The sequence below is a fragment of the Embiotoca jacksoni genome, unplaced genomic scaffold (assembly GCF_022577435.1).
Source record: "Embiotoca jacksoni isolate LCO1_2020_lvr unplaced genomic scaffold, fEmbJac1.0.p SCAF_24, whole genome shotgun sequence".
NCBI lineage: Eukaryota > Metazoa > Chordata > Actinopteri > Embiotocidae > Embiotoca > Embiotoca jacksoni.
The window spans coordinates 4412367-4431368 of record NW_027185375.1 but is presented as its reverse complement, the minus strand read 5'-3'; the positions used below and the strand labels follow the sequence as shown (position 1 = coordinate 4431368).

The 19002-nt window shown below is 41.8% G+C and overlaps 1 protein-coding gene across 4 annotated transcripts in view; it reads left to right on the top strand.

Annotated features, from left to right (window-relative positions):
* The window catches only part of nrxn2b (neurexin 2b), a 658484-nt gene that overhangs the window by 433578 nt on the left and 205904 nt on the right, over positions 1 to 19002 (top strand). The window contains exon 1 of one of the 4 annotated variants that reach the window (XM_069159140.1): positions 16565 to 18222. The exons of the other annotated variants lie outside the window; for them this stretch is intronic. Coding sequence (XP_069015241.1) covers positions 17889 to 18222 — 334 coding nt within the window. The 5' untranslated portion in view covers positions 16565 to 17888. Of the gene's footprint in view, positions 1 to 16564; positions 18223 to 19002 lie in introns of those variants that run through there. 4 annotated transcript variants of the gene reach the window in all.

The window sequence follows — 19002 nt, the reverse complement described above, 5'->3', positions numbered from 1 at the left end:
GCACTGTAATCATGGCCAAGGGAGTGAAAATAAAACGATGAGAGAACCAACGAATGAATCAACAAACTAAAGGAGACAAAGAGAAAACGTGCAAGCAAGTGTGTGTGGTGAGATTTCTGTGCACTTTGTTGCATCCATGCATGTACTAAAGCTCTCTGTCCCATAAAAAAATCAGTAGATTAGTTGGACGTCATTTGAAATGCAAGGTTCCCCATTTAGAAAGGCTGGAGGACCACGCGCTCTGGCTGGTTTGATCCTGTGGGCGCTTCTCTCCTGACAGTCACATCTGAAAGCTTATGGCTTTAAAAGCAGACTATTGGACTCCAGCAGTGAGAAGAAAAGAACAGCATGATGAAACCTTACGATGCACTGCTGTGGCACAGCCGAGGTTCTAAATGTTGTATTTGCTAATTCATTTATGTAACCTGTAGTTGGAGATCACTCACAAACCAATCCCAGCAGAGAGCCACAGATCCATTTCCTCCCCTGATTAAATTCCAACTGTCATTTTGGGTGCCATTAATCCTGTGTGCTAATTTTTTTTATATCAGAGTCCCCTCTGTATGTCCAATCATCTTAGATTAGCGGTCCTCCATTACATGTTCCTTTCTCATTTCGATCGGCATTCATCCTCTTGTGCTACATGCTAACAGTGGAGCCTTTCTCACAGTTAACAAAAGGACATCCCTACCCATTTTCTATTATTAATGTGGAAGTCTAATGACTTTATCAGACGCTGTCGCACAGTGATTCCTGTAAACCGTTGCACTGCATAAGCGGGACCCAACACAGGGCCAAGCTGAATAAAGAGTGTAAGGGTCTTTAATTAAATCTGTCATCTTGGCATTTGATAAGCACAGCAGGGCATTATGGCTGCCAGTTATGGAGCTTGATGGTGGGGAGGAGGACTGACAGCCAACCATCCTCATATATCTTCATTGCTTCAAACCAGGAACAAAAACAAAACAAAAACATCCAGGAGTGTGGACACACACACTGCTTCACTCACCAACATGTGCAGTAAATAACTAAGGTGATATTATTCAGCCAGTATATTCACATCACATTAATCACACAGGGCAACAATTCATGATCTTTCATGGCAGCAACAAAGTGAGTGTGTACGAGGCAAGTGGGAAAACTGTGTAAATCAAGTTGGAGCCATTCAGAGATTGTGCAAGACATAGATTGTATTATAAACAGAAATAGACATAAGATGAAAATACATGATGTAAAAAACCATGCATATATTGGCAAATCATGTTGTCCCAATCTATCTGATCTCATTGATGAAAATTGGGAATTCATAAAAAATGTCACCCCAGAACATCTTCAAATTATTTGATTAGTCTGGAAGACAATTCTGCAAAACATAATTTATGTTAAATTCCAACATTTAGTGCCAACACAGCAAGTATTTCCCCACTAATTAAGTGACATTTCTGGATATGAAGTTCAAGGTGGCTGATGGGCAGCTGGTGCACAAGAAATGCACTTATTGTAAGTCGCTTTGGATAAAAGCGTCAGCTAAATGAAATGTAATGTAATGTAATGGTGCATCCAACAATCATTGTTAACTTTTTCACCTATAACCACAATCTTAACTGTATTGTAGTTATAGTGTGTGTTTATTTAAAAAAGTAATAATAATAATAACAATGAATTGAAAAATGCTGGCATGAAACATTGTAAACATTGACACTGAGTACAGTTCTGGATTTGTGCAATTATCCAGTATCATTGGTGTGTCTGGTAATATAGTTGAAATGTGTCTGCCTTCTACTATATTAAGACCAGCAGTATTTTGGACCATTGTTGTCTGTTAACTAGGGTCTCAATAATGTTCTCATGGCGGTGTGTAGTTGAGTTCACTTGTCGTTTATGCAGTGCTACAGCAGTTTAGGAGAGATTGCAGTGAAATCACTTCAGAAATCATGTCAACATCTGAGTGGAAAGTGAAGGTGAATGTCTCTACCGAGCCAATCCTCAAATATGGATTGCACCTAGAAAGTGCTCGCACAGCCCTCCTTCTCTGTCTAAATTATTGAGTGCATACATGTGATTTGTTTACTTGGCCTGTGTCCATATGAATAAGTAATGCCGTGTCACGCACAGAGCATGTAAAGAGATATAAAGGCCGGAGGGGAGGAACATTTTTTTACCATCTGATTGGTGAGTGTGTGGGTCTGTCTGGATTTGTTTCAGTGCTGAGAAGTAGGTATCTTCAAACGATAAGATGAAAACTAAGTGAAACTATCCTATTATGGCTGGAATCTTTTGTTATCTCTTGTCTTTGCCTTTTTTTTAAATTTGGTTGAAGACTGCAGTGGCAGATTTCAAATATACAAGCATATCTCATTTGGGTCACTGACTTTCATACAAATAACTTTTATATTTTTATATTTGATATAAGATCATTGGATTAATTATCTTAAGCAATGAAATGGCTACAAACAGGCTTGCAGGCCCCAACTGAATATATTGACAAACCTTATGCTTTCCCTTCATGAGTAAAACAAATTATGATTGTAAATTAATTTATTGAAATTATTTTTTTGCATTAAGTAATTTAAACTCATCCAGTCATTTCTCACTGGGAGACTACAGCTAGGTTGCTGTGTGTCATCCTGGTAGGCTCCCCTTGCATTAACCAATGATGCACAGACGGCTATGCTTAAACACAATAGCCAATTCACCAATATCAGTCACAGTTACTTCAAATATGCTGTCACTCCTCACTGCCTAAATATGTTGCATGAGAGGTTTTACCCCTTAAAAAATGAATACAGTGGTCAGAAAAATAAGACATCATTTTAAACAAAGGTTTTCTGCTCACTCCAGCATAAAACCTAATTGCACAACTTTTACTGTATGTTTATTCATCCTACATTCTGATGTATGTAACAGTACACAGTCATTAGAAAGTGAATGTAGACTCAGTAGAAATATGATTTTTCTTCGTGATCCAGTTGTGAACACGTTGAGCATCACGTATTACCTCAATTTGAGCACTAGTAATGTATGTCTGTTTGCTGGTTCTATGTTGTCTCCTGCTTCCTGGCTTGATTATTCAGTGATTGGCCCTCTCCTCAGGTGGCTGTTGTCATGTAATACCTCTCCACCTGATTCTCCAAACCAGTAGACTAAATGTCAACCTGCTCAATTTCCTGTGCGCCGCTGAAGTGCCTGTCAAGACTTTTTTTTTTCTCACTCTCACCTATGCTGTCATCAGTTGATGATGCTTTCCACAATAGTTTGCATTAAAAGGACAATTTTCTTTGTAAAGCAAACTGTTGCGGTGAAATCCATCAGGGATGTAGCACCATGCTGTTTACTTCACAGCCAGTAAAAACATTGATTCACAATCTACCACAAACTACTTGAGAGCAAGCTGAGTTGCCGGCGACACCATTAGCTTACTTGAATCGTGCCAAGACAGGCCGGTTCGAGCTGCTGCAACTTTTCCATGCAATGCTCTAAAAAAAGGTTTGTCGCAGATCTTTGGCCTGATACGGCCTGTTCTTGCATTGCATATGCTTGGCTGTATTTTCATAGGCGTGTCATGGTTGACACATTGTAGGGTGGCCATCTGGCTGTGTTATGTGCTAGTTGTTCATGTTGCACTTGTTTTTCTCACTGGCTCTCTCTCCCTCGTGGCTCGAATTTACTAAATGTATTAACCACAAATACAGACACTGTGGGTCATAAAGTCTGTGGGGGAAGAAGGTGACGACGTCACAAGTAATTATTATGTTCACTGTGTCACATCCTGCTTCTTCTCTTGTGCTCATATTGTGCATAAAGATTGGAGGAAGATAGAGAGGGAAGCATTCTATTAAGTAAAATAGGAAAAAATGTATTCAACTGAAGCTTTTAGGATGGTCATATAAACGATTACCCTTGAACGTGTCAACCCATCATCTTCCCTTGTTATTGTTTGGTAATCATTTTGGTGACTCTTTCCTAGATAAAACTCAATCATTCCTTGGCCATCAAAATGTGCAGCACGGCATTTTTTTTTTTTTTTGCCATCCCGATTGGCAATAGCAGTCAATACAGTGATGGAAAGTCATGTTCACATATTCAGAGCAGGCATCCCCATCTGCTTACTGATAAGCTTAGCGTGTTAACCCTTCAATCTTGCATTGCTGCAAGTCAACAGATAAGTTCTGGAGCTGTTTCTATCAGCCTCAACCCTAATGAACACTCGTGTAGCCGCTCAATAGGAGGCCTGCACTTAGGTGGTTAATGTCCTCTACTGAGTGGACGCAGGAGCTGCTGTCAAAGGAGGGAGATAACAAGGCAGAATGGACTGATGAGAGGGAGAGAGGTACAGAAAAACGTCAAGGACATTCCTGGACGCCTCTCTTTATGTGCCCCTAGTTTTCCTCTCTTCTCATTTGTGTCTCTCTGTCAAACACCGGAGTTATTGTAAAATGTAAAAATCACCCTGAGGCGTGATCCAGTTTGCCTACTGTGTTCCCTATATCATCCCAAGCAAGATCAAAGCTTGTTTGGTACAAGCACTGGTGGGCACTTGTCATTGACCTTGTGGGAAAAAATCTGATGTGAAGATTGATTCGCTACCTGCAGGGATTTGTGATATAAGAAAAGCTACAAGGTGTGCCATATAGGCCTGATCCATAAATTATGTTTTTGTTTTTTTCCTTTGTATTCCCAGCTTCTGAAGTCGAATAGGATGTGAAAACTCCAGTTGGGGGTTTCATTGCAAGCGTGGAGGTCTACTTTTGTAGGGGCCTGACTCAGGTGACTGAATCCTAGGTCATTGCTGTCAAACGGCACCAATGATTTAACATGCTGGGCACCGAGGATTACTCTGTGGCTTTGATTTAAGAAGCACTCTGAAAAAAATTGCAACAGTGTGCTGTAAACAACACTATTAGACATGCTGTAACACACACACACACACACACACACGTGCACATAACCTGCATCATTGATTCGTCTCTTTCAGTTCACAAGGACAAACAGTGGAAGAGGAGACCTTCAGGAAAGCAAACAAATAACGAATTAAATGTGTGAAATTAATTAATTAGAACATGTTTATTAACTGATAGAACTGACAGCAAACTCATCGCACTTATCTGACACAATGCTTTCATGGTTTGGTACACAAGATGCAGCAAACCAAATAGTTTTCCTTTATATTTTTCTTTTCTTAAATGTATTCGGCTGCCGTGTTGCCGTGTTGCCCTGTTGCGGACAGCAGCGGTGGTGGCTTCTGTGTGCAGAGCGTGTAACGAAGGCTGACACATGGAGGAGGCAGCCGTCACCCTGTCCATTAACTCTGAAATCCTGGTTCTAGTCAGCTGTACTGCAGCAAAGGCACTGCACAGCACTCACACACACACACACTCACACACACTCACACGCATACTGTGACTCACTGTATAGGCAAAACATGCCCTAAAAGGATATTTTCTGCTTTTATTTTTTGAAAACTTTTACTTTCCCAGTAATAAGTGAAACTGTACACAGAGAACTGGGAAGAAATATCTTCCACTGAGGGAAAATCTGTGGAAAGTATTTATTTCAAGGGTTTCTCGCTCAGATAAGAGATGATACAAGAAGGAGCAAACATCAGAAAGGGGGATTAAGACCAAAATGTCTCCCAGAGGGAGAGAACGATAAAGGCTGGAGTTAAAGAAGAAGAAGAAAAAAAAAAGGTCTAAGCTGAGAGCTGGTGTTGGGGGAAAGGATTAAAATGACAGGTATAAATATCAAGAGAAGATTGGGACATCCTGGTGAAAGGACACTCAGGGCTGAGAATCTGTGGAAACTGATATGTATGCAGACAGAAATCCACAACCACTGCCTGTCATTACATTATTCCCTGGTTTTCTCTCTACTTATTGTGTTTTTTTTCTCGCCAACTAAATGTCCCAACTGTCTTATGTACAATTTTTCTGTTCCTTTTAAGCTTCTCTACTTTTTGAATGCACCCTGCAGAAGCAGTTTGGTATCACAGCCATCATTCCGCTCAAGGATAATAATCTCATAGTTTTGCTTTGTCTCAGCGTGGAAAATAAGGTGCCTAAGGTTTGGCCAGGAAAACCACATAGTCAGGGTTAAGAATAAATTATAGTTTGGGTTTATGTTAAGTAATTAACATGATGTACATGATGTAAGTTACTTAATGTCATTATCTATGTAACTTTCTTACATCATTTGAAAGAAATCCATATTGACTTTGACTTTCGCACCATTTTTCAACCCCTGGTCATACATGCATGTACTTTTCACGCCTAGGTGAGGCAAAACCGTGACACGGTATCCTTGAGCGGACTGATGGCCATGATACCAAGCTGCCTCAGCAGGATATATTCACAAAGAAGTAAAGCTTATAGAAGCATATTTGATCCCAGTTAAGTTAAGACTCTTTAAGACCTCAGATTCAAATCACATTATTAAAAAAAAAATGATTTGATAAGCAATTCTTCCTGCCTCTCTGCCTGTCGTCAGTCTCATTAGATGTTATATGTTGCAGTTAAATGTACAAAACTCAGAGGAAACAAGGGCAGATAGAGTGCAGCCAGTACCGTCATTAACCTCAGTAATAGATGAGCTTAAAAAAACTTTAGCCTCAGATCTCATGTTGGATTCTAATATCACATTTTCTGCTGCCAGTCAGGTTTGTCTTGTTCCAAATGTCTCCTGCAAATCTCAGAATGTTATATTTAGAGAATCCTGCAGCTGTTGTCACTACTTTTCTTTTCACCACTATTTTATTTTATTAACTGAGCGAAGAAAATATTGTCAAGCCCTGCTCACTAAAATCTCCTGTGGAAACCGGAGTTCCATTTGTGTGCCGCTCCAAATGTTTAGTAAATACAGCTCTGCATGCCTGGTGGCTTCTCCTGTTATACTTGTACATCAGCATCAATGGGTGTGTTGCAAAGTCCGTAGGATGCTATCAGCGGTAGACGGAATTGCAGTTTGAGCCATGTATCTCTTACGTGCAGGATAAGACCGAGAGAATTTTCTCCCCAATCTGTTCCCTGCAGATTTCTCATTGTTGTTGTGTGTTAATCTCAGTGATAACAGCAAGGACTTGGCGCTCCCTATCTGGAGTTTAAATCGATAGGCACTTCCATTTATCGAACATACACACCACCAGAGCATCAAAAACGGCTTATGTCTTAAATAAGCTGTTGTACAGTGCACTCTGTCTGTCTTTCTGTTGATCTCTCCTTTTTTTTTTTTCCACAGACATAGGCTACACACCGCACATTAACTGCCTTTCCTCTTCACGTAGGCTTTGGATAAATTAGATGTGATTCAGCTGGCATTTTAAACACTGGGGTGTCTCATACCCTAGAGCTCTGCAATCTGGCTCCCCAGAAAGATGATGACTCTTTCTTTCTCTTTCTCATGCACGCTCGCTCTTCCCCGTCTACCCTCCAAACTTTTTCTCCTGCGCCGTGCTCCGTTCCCCTCTTTCCTCCAGTGCTATTGTTGGGCCTTCATTGCGTATAGAAATTGTATTTAAAATCCTTAAATCCTTGTCAAAATTTCTCCCTGTGTGCAAGAGATTACTGTGAGCCAGTATTATTCTGGAATAGCTTTAGTAGGCACTCTCCCTCCCCACCAACCTTTCAGCATGTACCCTGATTATTACCTTCACAATAGGACATAGAAAGGAGTCTCTTCAGGTCCCGGAAAACCTGTAACTCACCCTCTGAAGTTGCTGCGAGGTAAAGAGTAATCACTTAAATAAAGGAATGTTTCACTGCCAGTGTTAATAACAATAAAAAGCCATTGAAGTGAGTGTGTTGCACCAACACAGAAGCATCTCTTCTCCATATAGTTTTGCCTCAGTGAGAGTGATACACTGCGGGGCCAGTTGTCCGTAGCTTCAGGTTAGTGGGGCCCCTCATAGGCATCATGGACGAGGGAGGAGGAGGTGGAGATGAGCCCATCTGGCCGAGACAGCTGGGTCCACAGCTGGAGGGACAGACAGTGACAGCTGACTCACCACACAGTGTTAGGCTGCAGAGATGGATGGATGGATGTCTGGAGGGACAGGAAAGAAGCAGGGAGAGAAGAGAAGATGAGAGCGACAGAGAGAGAGAGAGAGAGAGCTGGGGAAAGCTTGTCAGCCCACCAGGATTCTTCGTTTGCAATTCTGTGATGGTGAAATCAAAGAGAGTGTAAATTTTTTTCAGCGGAGAGAAGAGGTCTATACAGAGCTTGGCAAGTGTTGTGGGTAAAACTGTGTTTAACTTGTGGAACAGTTTAGTCTTGTTGCTCTTGATTTCATCAACTGCGTACTCTAACAAGCATTTGCATCACATACTTTACCATTTCTGTGTGCTTATTAGCGCAACATAACTCGAAAGAGTATCTGATATACGTAGATGTAAGTTATTTACAAAATGGAAATGCGGACGTGCTCATTAAGATCATAGTCCCCTTGTCCATATTTTTTTTGCTCTGCATTAGGCTACACATGAGCAGATGACTGTTAGTGGACATAGCCGGCCAAAAGTACTCAGTAAACATCCAGTTCTGGATGACAACAACAAAAAGTTTGTGTCAAAGGGGTCAAGAATTAAGAATGCAATATTAAAACACAACTTACAGCCTGCTAACTCTCCAACCTGCAACTGAACTTCCTGCCAATATTAATTGACACTACTTTGAAAATATTATAATAAAGACAATATTAATAAACTACAGAAAATAAGAATAAAAGGGAAAGGGAAATAAAAAGAAAAAGAAAGATCCTGACATGACCTCTGCCGAGGGCTCTGACCAGATCTGTTCATGATTACTTGGTTAGAAATTGACCGAAGAGCTAGTCTGGGTCATCGAGCATGGCCACACCCCAGGCTGAACCGATGCTCATCTGTCCCACTGTTGTCAAGACAGTGAATTATTTTGACTGTGGGTGAAAAAAAAAACCTGTCTCAGCTGATAAGACAACATTACAGCACCCTGAGGAGTGAGCCATACCTGCGCCGTTTAAATATTCAACATCTCGACCTCCTGATAGATAGCAGATCTTTGTAATTACCAAACACCCAATTACCTATAGGACAGAGAGAACTAACATAAGTTTGGCAGACAATGTCATTCCGCGTAGGATCATTAATGAAATCTCAGAGAAAAGGACTTTTATGGTGACGTGGAAAGGAAGACGGGGAAGGGGGAAGGAAGCGATTTAGATTTTTTTTCCTTATCTCCTTGCTGTCTACCGCTTACTCCCCTTGAGGATATATCATTTTATGTGATTAAGATGTGTGCAACCTGCTCCTCCATCCAAGTGAAACAGAAGACACCCCCCTTCAGCTAGTTATCTTTCCTCTACCTAGCAAAAGCTTCCTATGCCCACAAGACACGTTTTCCTTTAATCCCTCCCAATTAATTACCAAACATAGTCATCCTGCTTTTTTCCCTGTCTCCCTTTCATCCTGACCTGTTCGTCTTCATCTAACCCTTCTCCCTATACCTTTTCCCCTGTAACCCTGCCAGTGCTCTAAACCTCTTTTTCATTATCGCTCACAGTCCCTGTTATCCTCACACCATTCACCGTAGAAATACATTTAACTAGCTATCCTTCGTTTCCAAAGCTGCTGAAACCTCAATGCTATTAATGGATTATTTTGCCCATAACTCTGTCCTCTAATGCATCCATCAGCTCTCCATAGACGGCTTCATATTGTGCTTTCATCCTCGTTGGTGCTCTTTTTTTCTGAGGGCATTACCCAACGGTAAATGTAGGCATCTGATTACCGGCAGGATAATTGATGCAGGGTTGGTGGAAAACTGATAGATTTTAATTACAAAACCTCCCCGAAACCAACATATTGAAGTAAGTAAATAAACAGAATGAATTACATTACAAACCGCAGACTGGCTGCGGGTCTGTCTTACTGTCTTTTCCTGGTTCTAAACAGTTCAAGGCAGGGGCCCGGTGGTAAACTGTGAGAGGTTATTTGGGTCAAGTGAGTCAAAACCCCACCTGCTGGCAGCATTAAAAAAAAAAAGAGTGGCTTTAGTGGTACTGAGTAAATTAAAAATTAATGACAAACCACTCATGCTGTTAAACATTTGTATCCTACAATTTAAAGCAAGTGGCTGGATATAAAAGTGTTGAAATTGTGTTTTTAATTGTGCTTGGCTCCAGAGGAACTGTATGGGTGTAAAGTGAAGGAAAACAAATGAAAAGTCTCGAGGCAATGAGAGTGGATGGTACAAATGTGATACCAGGCAGCTTAGACGGTCCGCTGCCCCTTTGTAGTTTGACGGGCAAATATTGTTGTCGACATTTGCTCGCCTATACCTGAGCAAAATAACCCAACTACAGTTGGCAGCAGTTAGTATAAACAAAGCATTTAGCATTTTTCTCTTTTATCATTTGAAAGTCCTGCTTTTGAGGCAAATTTTGAGATTTTGAATGTCTCGGTTCCCACCAGCTTAGAGAAATTGTTTCAAACCAAATAGCTCAATCTGGAGATTGTCCAGGAGAAAACGACTCACTTGTAGCCTGTCAGAAAACGTTTTCGCTTCCTGTGTGTGTTGTTCAAAGAAGATGGTACCTGGTCAAGAGCAGCAGGACCCCGAACATTTTTCTGAGAATGTACATGAAAGCAGCAGAATTCATCCAGACAATGCTGTATAATGTGCCTTACTCTGCAGAGTAAACTGCCAAAATGTACAGCTTGGGACAATGAAGGTTTCATTGTGAAACTGTATTGGTTTTATGTGAGACGGTCCTCCTCAAAGTAGATTATTTTCTGTCTCGGTTGTGCCTAAATAGAACGAATGCTACATCTTCCTGACAAGCAACCTTGCGGTTGTGGCTTCTCTCAAAAGCAAAAGTAGCTTGATTTCAGCATTGCACCACAAAATCTGAGACCAAGGCAGGGGTGGATGGTTGGGTGTACAAGAAATGTAACTTGTAAACAGAGTTTTCATTCAGGAATTTTTCTATTAACCACAATCATTTATGTGGGCCATTATGGAAGACACAATGAAAATAGTGGTACCATACCATCTTTATATTGGAATATTTACATTGAAATATTTAAAGGCAATCACAAATTCCTTATTTTATACATCTTCTCTGTTTACTTGGGGAAAATCATTGTGTGATGTTGTAGTACTTATCACTTCAAAAGTCCATTTTTTTTTTATTATTTAAACACTATAAATTGGTGAGGCATGTTCGCAGCTCCACAAAATCAATTTTGAATAGCCTGCCTGGTAGATGACAGCTCACATTCAGAGATGCTAATGACAAACTGTTGTTTGAGTGTCTCCATTTGGATTCCAGTTATACAAGTTTATTTCCCAGTTTGTAGTATCCAGCAGTGCGCTTATGTAAGCGGCCAACATTGTGTCTCAGTCTGGAGGAAGTTTCCCAGCAGTGCACTTACATAAGCGGCTAACGCTGGGCCTCAGTGCAGGAGAAAGCTACTGAATAGCACAAACAGGAGACTGGAGTTAAAAATTGATGACTTGCTTTTTGTGTTTTGCTCTCCCCCTCTGCGCAAGCAAAGAGATTCAACTTGTCCTAGTTTCCTGACCTCACCCAATGGAAAAATGAAAGCCCTTTCTCTACTTCCTCTTTGGTTGTCATTGCCTCTCGCACCCCTTAACCCTCGTGTTGTCCTTGGGTCAAAATGACCCGCAGCTGTGTTCAACCAAGTTCTATATTTTTATATTTTTTTGGGATCATTGGTCATCATTTTTTAAAGAAACCCTCACATCCTCCTTGTCACCAATGATCCCAAAAAATATGAAAATAAAATAGAACTTGGTTGAACACAGCTGCGGGTCATTTTGACCCAAGGACAACACAAGGGTTAAATAGACCTATACACTAACATATAGCCACGTGCGCCCTTTGTAATGTGCTTCCTTGAAAACATTTTTTTATTAAACATCCTGTCGCACTTTGCACTTCTGTCATCTTTCCTTCTTAAGATCAAGTGGTGTTTGAGGGCTAATTAATTAGGTATATAATGGCAAGAATTTGTCCTCAGGATTAGACTGTAGAGGAGAGTGTTTGATCCCACGTCTGTCAGTAAACTAAGCCCACTTCCTCCATCTATGACCTCACTTTCCCCTGAGGGAGTTTGGAGTTTCTTTAGCGGAATATTTTGTGTCTGAAGCGCACGACTTTTGGCCTCTGAAACGTAGGCGTTGCATCACACAGCAGTAGTGCTGACGTGACAGTTATGTGTGTGTAGTGCAATTACTATGCATGCATGTGTGTGGGGAGTGATTGCTCACCTGTGTGTATTTGTGTGCTCTTGTTTTTGTCCTGTGCCAGAGGGGAGTGCAGCAGCAGGTGTTGGCAGTCCTCTGTGTTTTGCCTCATAATGAGTTCCCAGTCCACACGCTATCCTCTGAAGGAAACAACTATAATGTCTGTGACAGTCTCATAATGAACCACAGCACTGTTGTCCATTACATTTGAATATATTTTGAGATAAGCTTTTATTAAAAAGTAGTAAGCAATTGTCACAATGGTTTGTTACATATAGATGAGATTATTTGGGGGTTTTATTTGTTCTCATCCCTCCCCTTTTTTTTTTTTTTTTTCTTTCAGTGTTTCCATACTACCGTTTTTTCTTTTTGAAAATGAAGAAGCTTTCTTTCAAAAAAGCTCCAATATGAATTCATCCAAAATAGTTTAGCTGCCCAGTCCAATCGATTAAAGGCAAGGCAAGGCACGTTTATTTGTATAACACATTCAACAACAAGGCAATTCAAAGTTCTTCACATAAAACCATTGGAAGCATCAAAACATAAGGCAAAAGAAAAGGGCATTTAAAAACGATTAAGAACAGAGATTAAAACATTCAAAATAGTGATTAAAACATTAAGCAAGCTAAAAATATGATAAAAGTTACAGTGCAGATTAAGACATCCTCAAATCTGCTTCAGTGAAAGGCAGCAGCAAACAGAAAAGTCTTCAGTCTCGATTTAAAGGAGCTGAAAGTTGCAGCTGACCTGCTGGTTTCTGGGACTTTGTTCCAGATATGTGGAGCAAAAAACCTGAACACTGCTTCTCCATGTTTAGTTCTGATTCTGGGAACAGAAAGGAGACCAGTCCCAGATGACATGAGTGTTCTGGATGGTTCATAAAGGTAGCAGCAGATCAGAAATGTCTTTTGGCCCTAAACCATTCAGTGCTTTATAAACCAACAGGAGGATTTTAAAGTCAATTATTTGTTGGACAGGAAGACGGTGTAAAGACCTCAGAACTGGAGTGATAGCTATAGACACAAAGTATTATTGGTCCTTCAAGTAGGATTCAAACCAGTTTAGTTCTGTGCCAGAAAGTCCCACCCAATTTTTTTGTCTGTATAGTAGTATGTCACTAATCCACTAGATCCACTAATACTAAAACTGAAATTATGCCACTAAACAGAAAATTTACAGCATGTCAGTGTTGTCCAGTGTCATCTGCAAATAAAATTGTTTCGATTTGGTATCATTTTTGGTAACAAGTACGTATACAATTTACGAGGTTAATTTAAATGATTATTAATTTGCTTAAAGCTATCCATTGGTGGTCAGTATTTAGATGTATGGTGTGGAAAACAAAGAAATAGAGAAAGAAAAATAAAGTGAATCTGTTGTTCCCTGCAAATTTTGCAGAAATTAAAATCTGTGTCTTTGGACATGTGGAATAAAAACACAGATAGTTTAACACGCTGGGTCTGGACTCAGCTAGTTATCATGCCAAAACAGTATTACAGCTAAGTGTGTAATACATGTGCCAGTCCACTAAAGAGAAGCGTGTCTTTGATGCAACTATTGACTTTCATTGAGGAGGATGGGGTACGAGTCTAGGAGATAGTAATGTTTTCTTTGAAAGTCCTAACTGGTCCTAACCGTAAATATGTTTTGTTTTGTTTTCCTAATGTGCATGACACTAATGAATTATTTGAGGCATAGACACCACTTTGATACGCTTCCGTCTAGTGGACAGACGGGTGTATTGCATGCCTCTGCCAACCTGATATCACAGCAAAGTGTGCAATACACCCACCCTTCCACTCGAGGATTGTGTACCAATGTCATATTTTGCATGTATGGTTGACGAGGATCAAGGATGGAGATTAAGTGTTGGAGATCATGTGATGAAGTCAAAGTCAGTTAAAAAGAGGTCAGGGATTGTTAGACAGAACAAACACAGGAATCTCACCTGGGAGGCCGGTGTTTCAGTCCATCAGAGCAAAAGTTAATGTTGATTATCTTAGGTAATGTAAGTAAACTACTTCCATAACATAATGTATTTAGCTTATGTAACATATGTAACATATAACTTATGTGACACACGTAATGTTACTTTTATAAAGTTACTAATTTTAACCCAAACCATTACCTTCTCTAAACCCTAATCAAGTAGTTTTTGTGCCTTCATCTACCCAAAGTTTATCCCTATCACAGGTAACCCAAACAATGATCTTTTCTTAAACCAAACCACGTGTTTTTTCCTGCCTAGACCTAAGGCACAGCAAAATGTGACACTAACACGGTATCCTCTAGTGGACTGACGGGTGAATTTCACGCTTTGGCATGATACCAGGTTGCACAATAACACCTGCATTTGGTTCCCGGGAACAGAAAAAAGCATGCAAGTTAACTATTGCGTGTAGACCTGTGTGCCAGAGGAAGAGAAGGAGGTGTAAGAAATCCACTCCTAAACACTGCCTTAATTAATGTTAATGTAATAAACGTGTGACATTTCGAACAGGCAACCTTCACCTTTATGGGTTTTTTTTTCTCAGACGACCATTAACTTGTCCGGTGAAAAAAAGTTTTGAGTTAATGTGTTCTTGAGGGTAGAGTCGGTGAGGGGAGTTTATGAAGTATAATTTTAGTTGAGATTTGTCCCTTTCACAGAGTTGTTGACCAAACAGCATCCTCATTTTGCAGTAAGGAATTTCCTGTTGATGTGGAGCACAGTAAATACTTTGGAACCAGCTCTCAGCATCAGGATGTGATAGACCCGGTGTTTAGACATGCTCCAGCTGCCGAAGAGGATTTACTGAACACCATTGCATCCAAACCTATACAAGGAAACTTGAAGTTAGAGAATGGGCACAAGCTTGTGGATTTGGACACAGTAGGCTTTGATGGATTTTGTGTGTGTGTGTGTGTGTGTGTGTGTGTGTGTGTGTGTGTGTTTGTGTTTGTGTTTGTGTTTGTGGAGGGGGCGGGTGGTCTTTGTTTGGAACTTCTGTAAATCACTCCACTCAGTTCAGCAGTTCAGTCTTGGTGCAAAATCGGGAAATGTGTCCCGGTCACCCTGGGTGTCACTTCTCCCTCACACCGACAGCAGCAAGCACAGCATCTCTTGTCTCCCCTGGGATGTTCCCACCTGGCAGAGGTGCTCGTGTGTGTACATGAGTGTGTGAGTAAATGAGTAATAGTCCAGACTCTGTTCTCTCCATCAGTGCAGAAGACCTGCACTGCCTTTTCCCGTTTTGACCATTTTTCTTGCTTCTTGTCTCTGGCACTGAGCTCCTGTCCCAACTGCGATCTCTATCAGCCGTGATTTATCTGATACACAATCTCTCTCCATTTCTCTCATTCTAGCCCCTTCCCTCGGTCTTTCTTTCATACTTCCTCTCCTCCTGCCGTCCAGTCTCTACATGTCTTTTCCACACTGCTTGCATCTTTCTCCTCCTCATTATTTTGAACCGCCTGTTCCTCCTACTCCTCTTACCATCATGTTTTCTTGGCATCCCCATTTGTCACTTTCTTTCTTTTTTATTTGTTGCCCACGCTAATACCTCTGCCCTCTTTATAGAAAAAAAAAAAAAAGAAAGTAACTGAAAATGAGTACATGCTGTGCAGGGAAAAAATAAAAGCCATGCAGAGGGGTAAATTGGTCCAGGCTTGAAAGGTGTGCTGAGTGCAGAGGGGTTGAAACAAAAGGAGGAGGGAAGAGGATTATTAAAGTAAAAAGAAGTGTGGATGTTTTCTTGAAAAAAACAAAGTCATAAAAGGTATGTTTCTCCATGTGCATATTTTGTACTAATGTAACTTGTGGATTTATAAAGGTGTAAGTGTCTTAATGACCTTACACACTCCAGAGGATGCTTGATGTCATCGCAACATATCCACCGGTTTACAATCTGCCGTGTGTGTGTGTGTGTGTGTGTGTGTGTGTGTGTGTGTGTGTGTGTGTGTGTATGTGTGTGTGTGCAAGCAACAAATCCAGCATGCATGTGTGCCTCCCATCGGTCCTGCGTGCGTGCTCTCCTCCTTCAATCCTCTCCACTCATTCCCCTCCCACTCTCTCTCTCTTTCTCTCTCTCTCTCTCTCTCTCTCTCTCTCTCTCTCTCTCTCTCTCTCTTTCTGCATCAACCAGACACACAAACACTCTCTCACTGTCTCTGCTCTGCCCTGTGTATTATAGTCACTGTCTGTGCTTTCAAAGGATCTTGAGTGTGTCCACCTTTCCCCGGGTTTCGGCTCTATTTCTGCCCCTGACTCTTGGTTTCTGCCTTGCCAGTACGGAGCCGTGCGCGCGTGTCGTTTTTAGGGGGGGGGGGGGAGAAGAGAGAGAGAGAGAGAGAGAGAGAGAGAGAGACTGGCTGACTCGATCGGAGAAAAAGGAGACGGGAGAACTGTGCGGGCAGGAAGGATGCGCTCGTTGCTGCAGCTTCTGATTCAATTAGCATGAATTTCACAGCAGAGGCAGTAGCGGCAGCATCATCGTCAGACTCTCTCAGCAAGCCAGCAGCAGCACCCTGTGTCGGAGCTCCGCTGAGAGGACCGATGGCCGCTTCTCGTCTGCTTCTCAACCTGGAAAGCACTGTTTGAAGGAGCCGAGGAACGGACTCGTATCCCCAAAGGGGGGAAGAGCAAGTGGGACGGAGTTTCATTACAAGTCTAAGGATTGAAAGATTGTTGTGCTGAACTGAACGTCAACCACTCTGATGCTCTGGTTATGGTTTAATCCTGTTAAGGTGTCTTCTTGGTGCTGCTCTGCGTTGCGCGACCCATATTGATTTATTTTGTCAGAAAGGAGGGAATTCAGCACCGCTGCACTTGGAAATAGCCAATCGTTTTGTTCTCCTTCGGAACAACCTTTTTTGTTTTTTTCTTGCCAGTCCTTTATTCTATTCATTGCCTTGTTTTCCTGCTCTCGGCTGCAGACTGATCGGGTTCAGAGCTCCTTCAGGGACTCCAAGCCCTGAAACAGGATTTGACTGCTCCTTCATCACAGCACCCTTGTCTCTGCTCCTGTTTCTTGCCTCTCCCTTTTGCACTCTGGCTTTACTTCTATTTTTCCATTCTACTGCTCTCCGTTTAAGTTGTCTCCGAAAAGCTCCAAAGGCATGGCAGGAGTCTTTCTATTCGTGATGGAGGCTTGGATTATGGGTGGAGAAACCCTCTGAAGATCTCCCCAAGGCGAAGGAAACCCTGTCGAACAATTAACTCAAAGAGTTGTACACCAGATATTTTTTTCAGGAGCTAAGATGGAGTCCTTTGTTTGCTAAATCAGTGCTGCTAAACTGTGATTATTTTGCTTTTGGCACCCGAGGAAGTTGTACGTTAAACAAAAGAGGTTAAGTTTCACACAAAAGGTTTAATTGTTAGGAGAGCAGTGGGAGTTGTTTTGGTTCTGAAGCTTTTGGATATCAATACTAGACTGACGGAGAATTTTTGGGGGTCTTTCATTTCAGGAAGGATTTTGTAATTTTTTTTTCACTCATTTTTTTTTTTTTTTTTTTTCAAATTTCCAGTCGTTTTGGGGATTTTCAAACAAGGATCTTTTTTTTTTTTTTTTTTTTTCCTTTTTGGCTTAAATTTTTAATCCGTGTTTTCTTTTAGTTTTTTTGTCCTTCCCGGGCTGGAAGGCTGGGGATCATGGGCCCTGGATTCATTTGAGATGTTCACTTCCTGTTTGTGTCGTATGAGGGGGAGGGGCCTTCCGTTCCTCTCAGGCCCCGCCCCCATGGAGCAGGAGGTGGAAGTGGAGGTGGACAGAGGGTTGCTCCTGGTATCCAGGCCAGCTGCGGCATCACCTGTGGTGTGGGCCAGTCCAGCCTTCCTGTTCAGGCTGGTGCTATCTTTGGCACTGCTGGTATTCCCATGCCCAGCGGTGGCCGCCCGGGTCTCCTCCTCCCTCAGTACCACCCACCATGTCCACCACTTCCACAACAAGCATGGTACTGTGCCCATTGCCATCAACCGGATGCCCTTTCTTACACGTGGGGGCCATGGTAAGATCATTTGTCTTTGTTGCTACACTCTTCTGATACCCATCAGGCAATGACTGACCAATGATTTTGCTGAGCAACATGCAAAAGAACGTGTGAGTTTGACTGAGAGGAATGGCATGTACTCCAGGGGTCAGGAGGAGTTAATTTCCCTCAAGGGGTTGATTTATGGTGGTATTGAGCTCTAAATTGAGTACATAAGCCCAGGCAATTGGTCCATCCATCTATTGATCTGTGTCATCTCTGGGAAGACGAGAGGAGCCAGGTCTTGGCGACCAGTCTCAGTGCCTCAGCTCCCCATAGGTCGCTGTCTTGATTCATGTCCCTGAGTTGGCGGATGATGTCTCTAGAAGCCGTTCCCTTCTGGGCTCTTTGCGGCACATCCCCAGCCAGCTGGGTTCCGCTTCTTGCCTTTCAAGTTCAGCCGCCATCTTGGGTCTACAGACGTATTGAACTGTGGCCAATTTAAATTCATGTAATCACCACCCGTAGTGAAATTGTTGACACATGATGGCAGCCACTAAAAGAGAATGGCCTTGACTTGGTTGTGTCTCACATGCTGCTTGTCACGGTACATTGTACACCCAGAGAAATCCATTGATAATAGCCTGAGAACTCCTTATTTTGTCCTACTTTCCACAGCATATGTCTTTGGCTCAGTGCTCTGCGGTGCAGTTGCTGCGCTGTTCTTAGCTGAAGCTGTCAGGGACAAGGCAGAGTTTCACACTGATGATTCCTTTGATGTGCCCCAACTCCAGCTTTTTCCACTGCAATTTCTCTTCT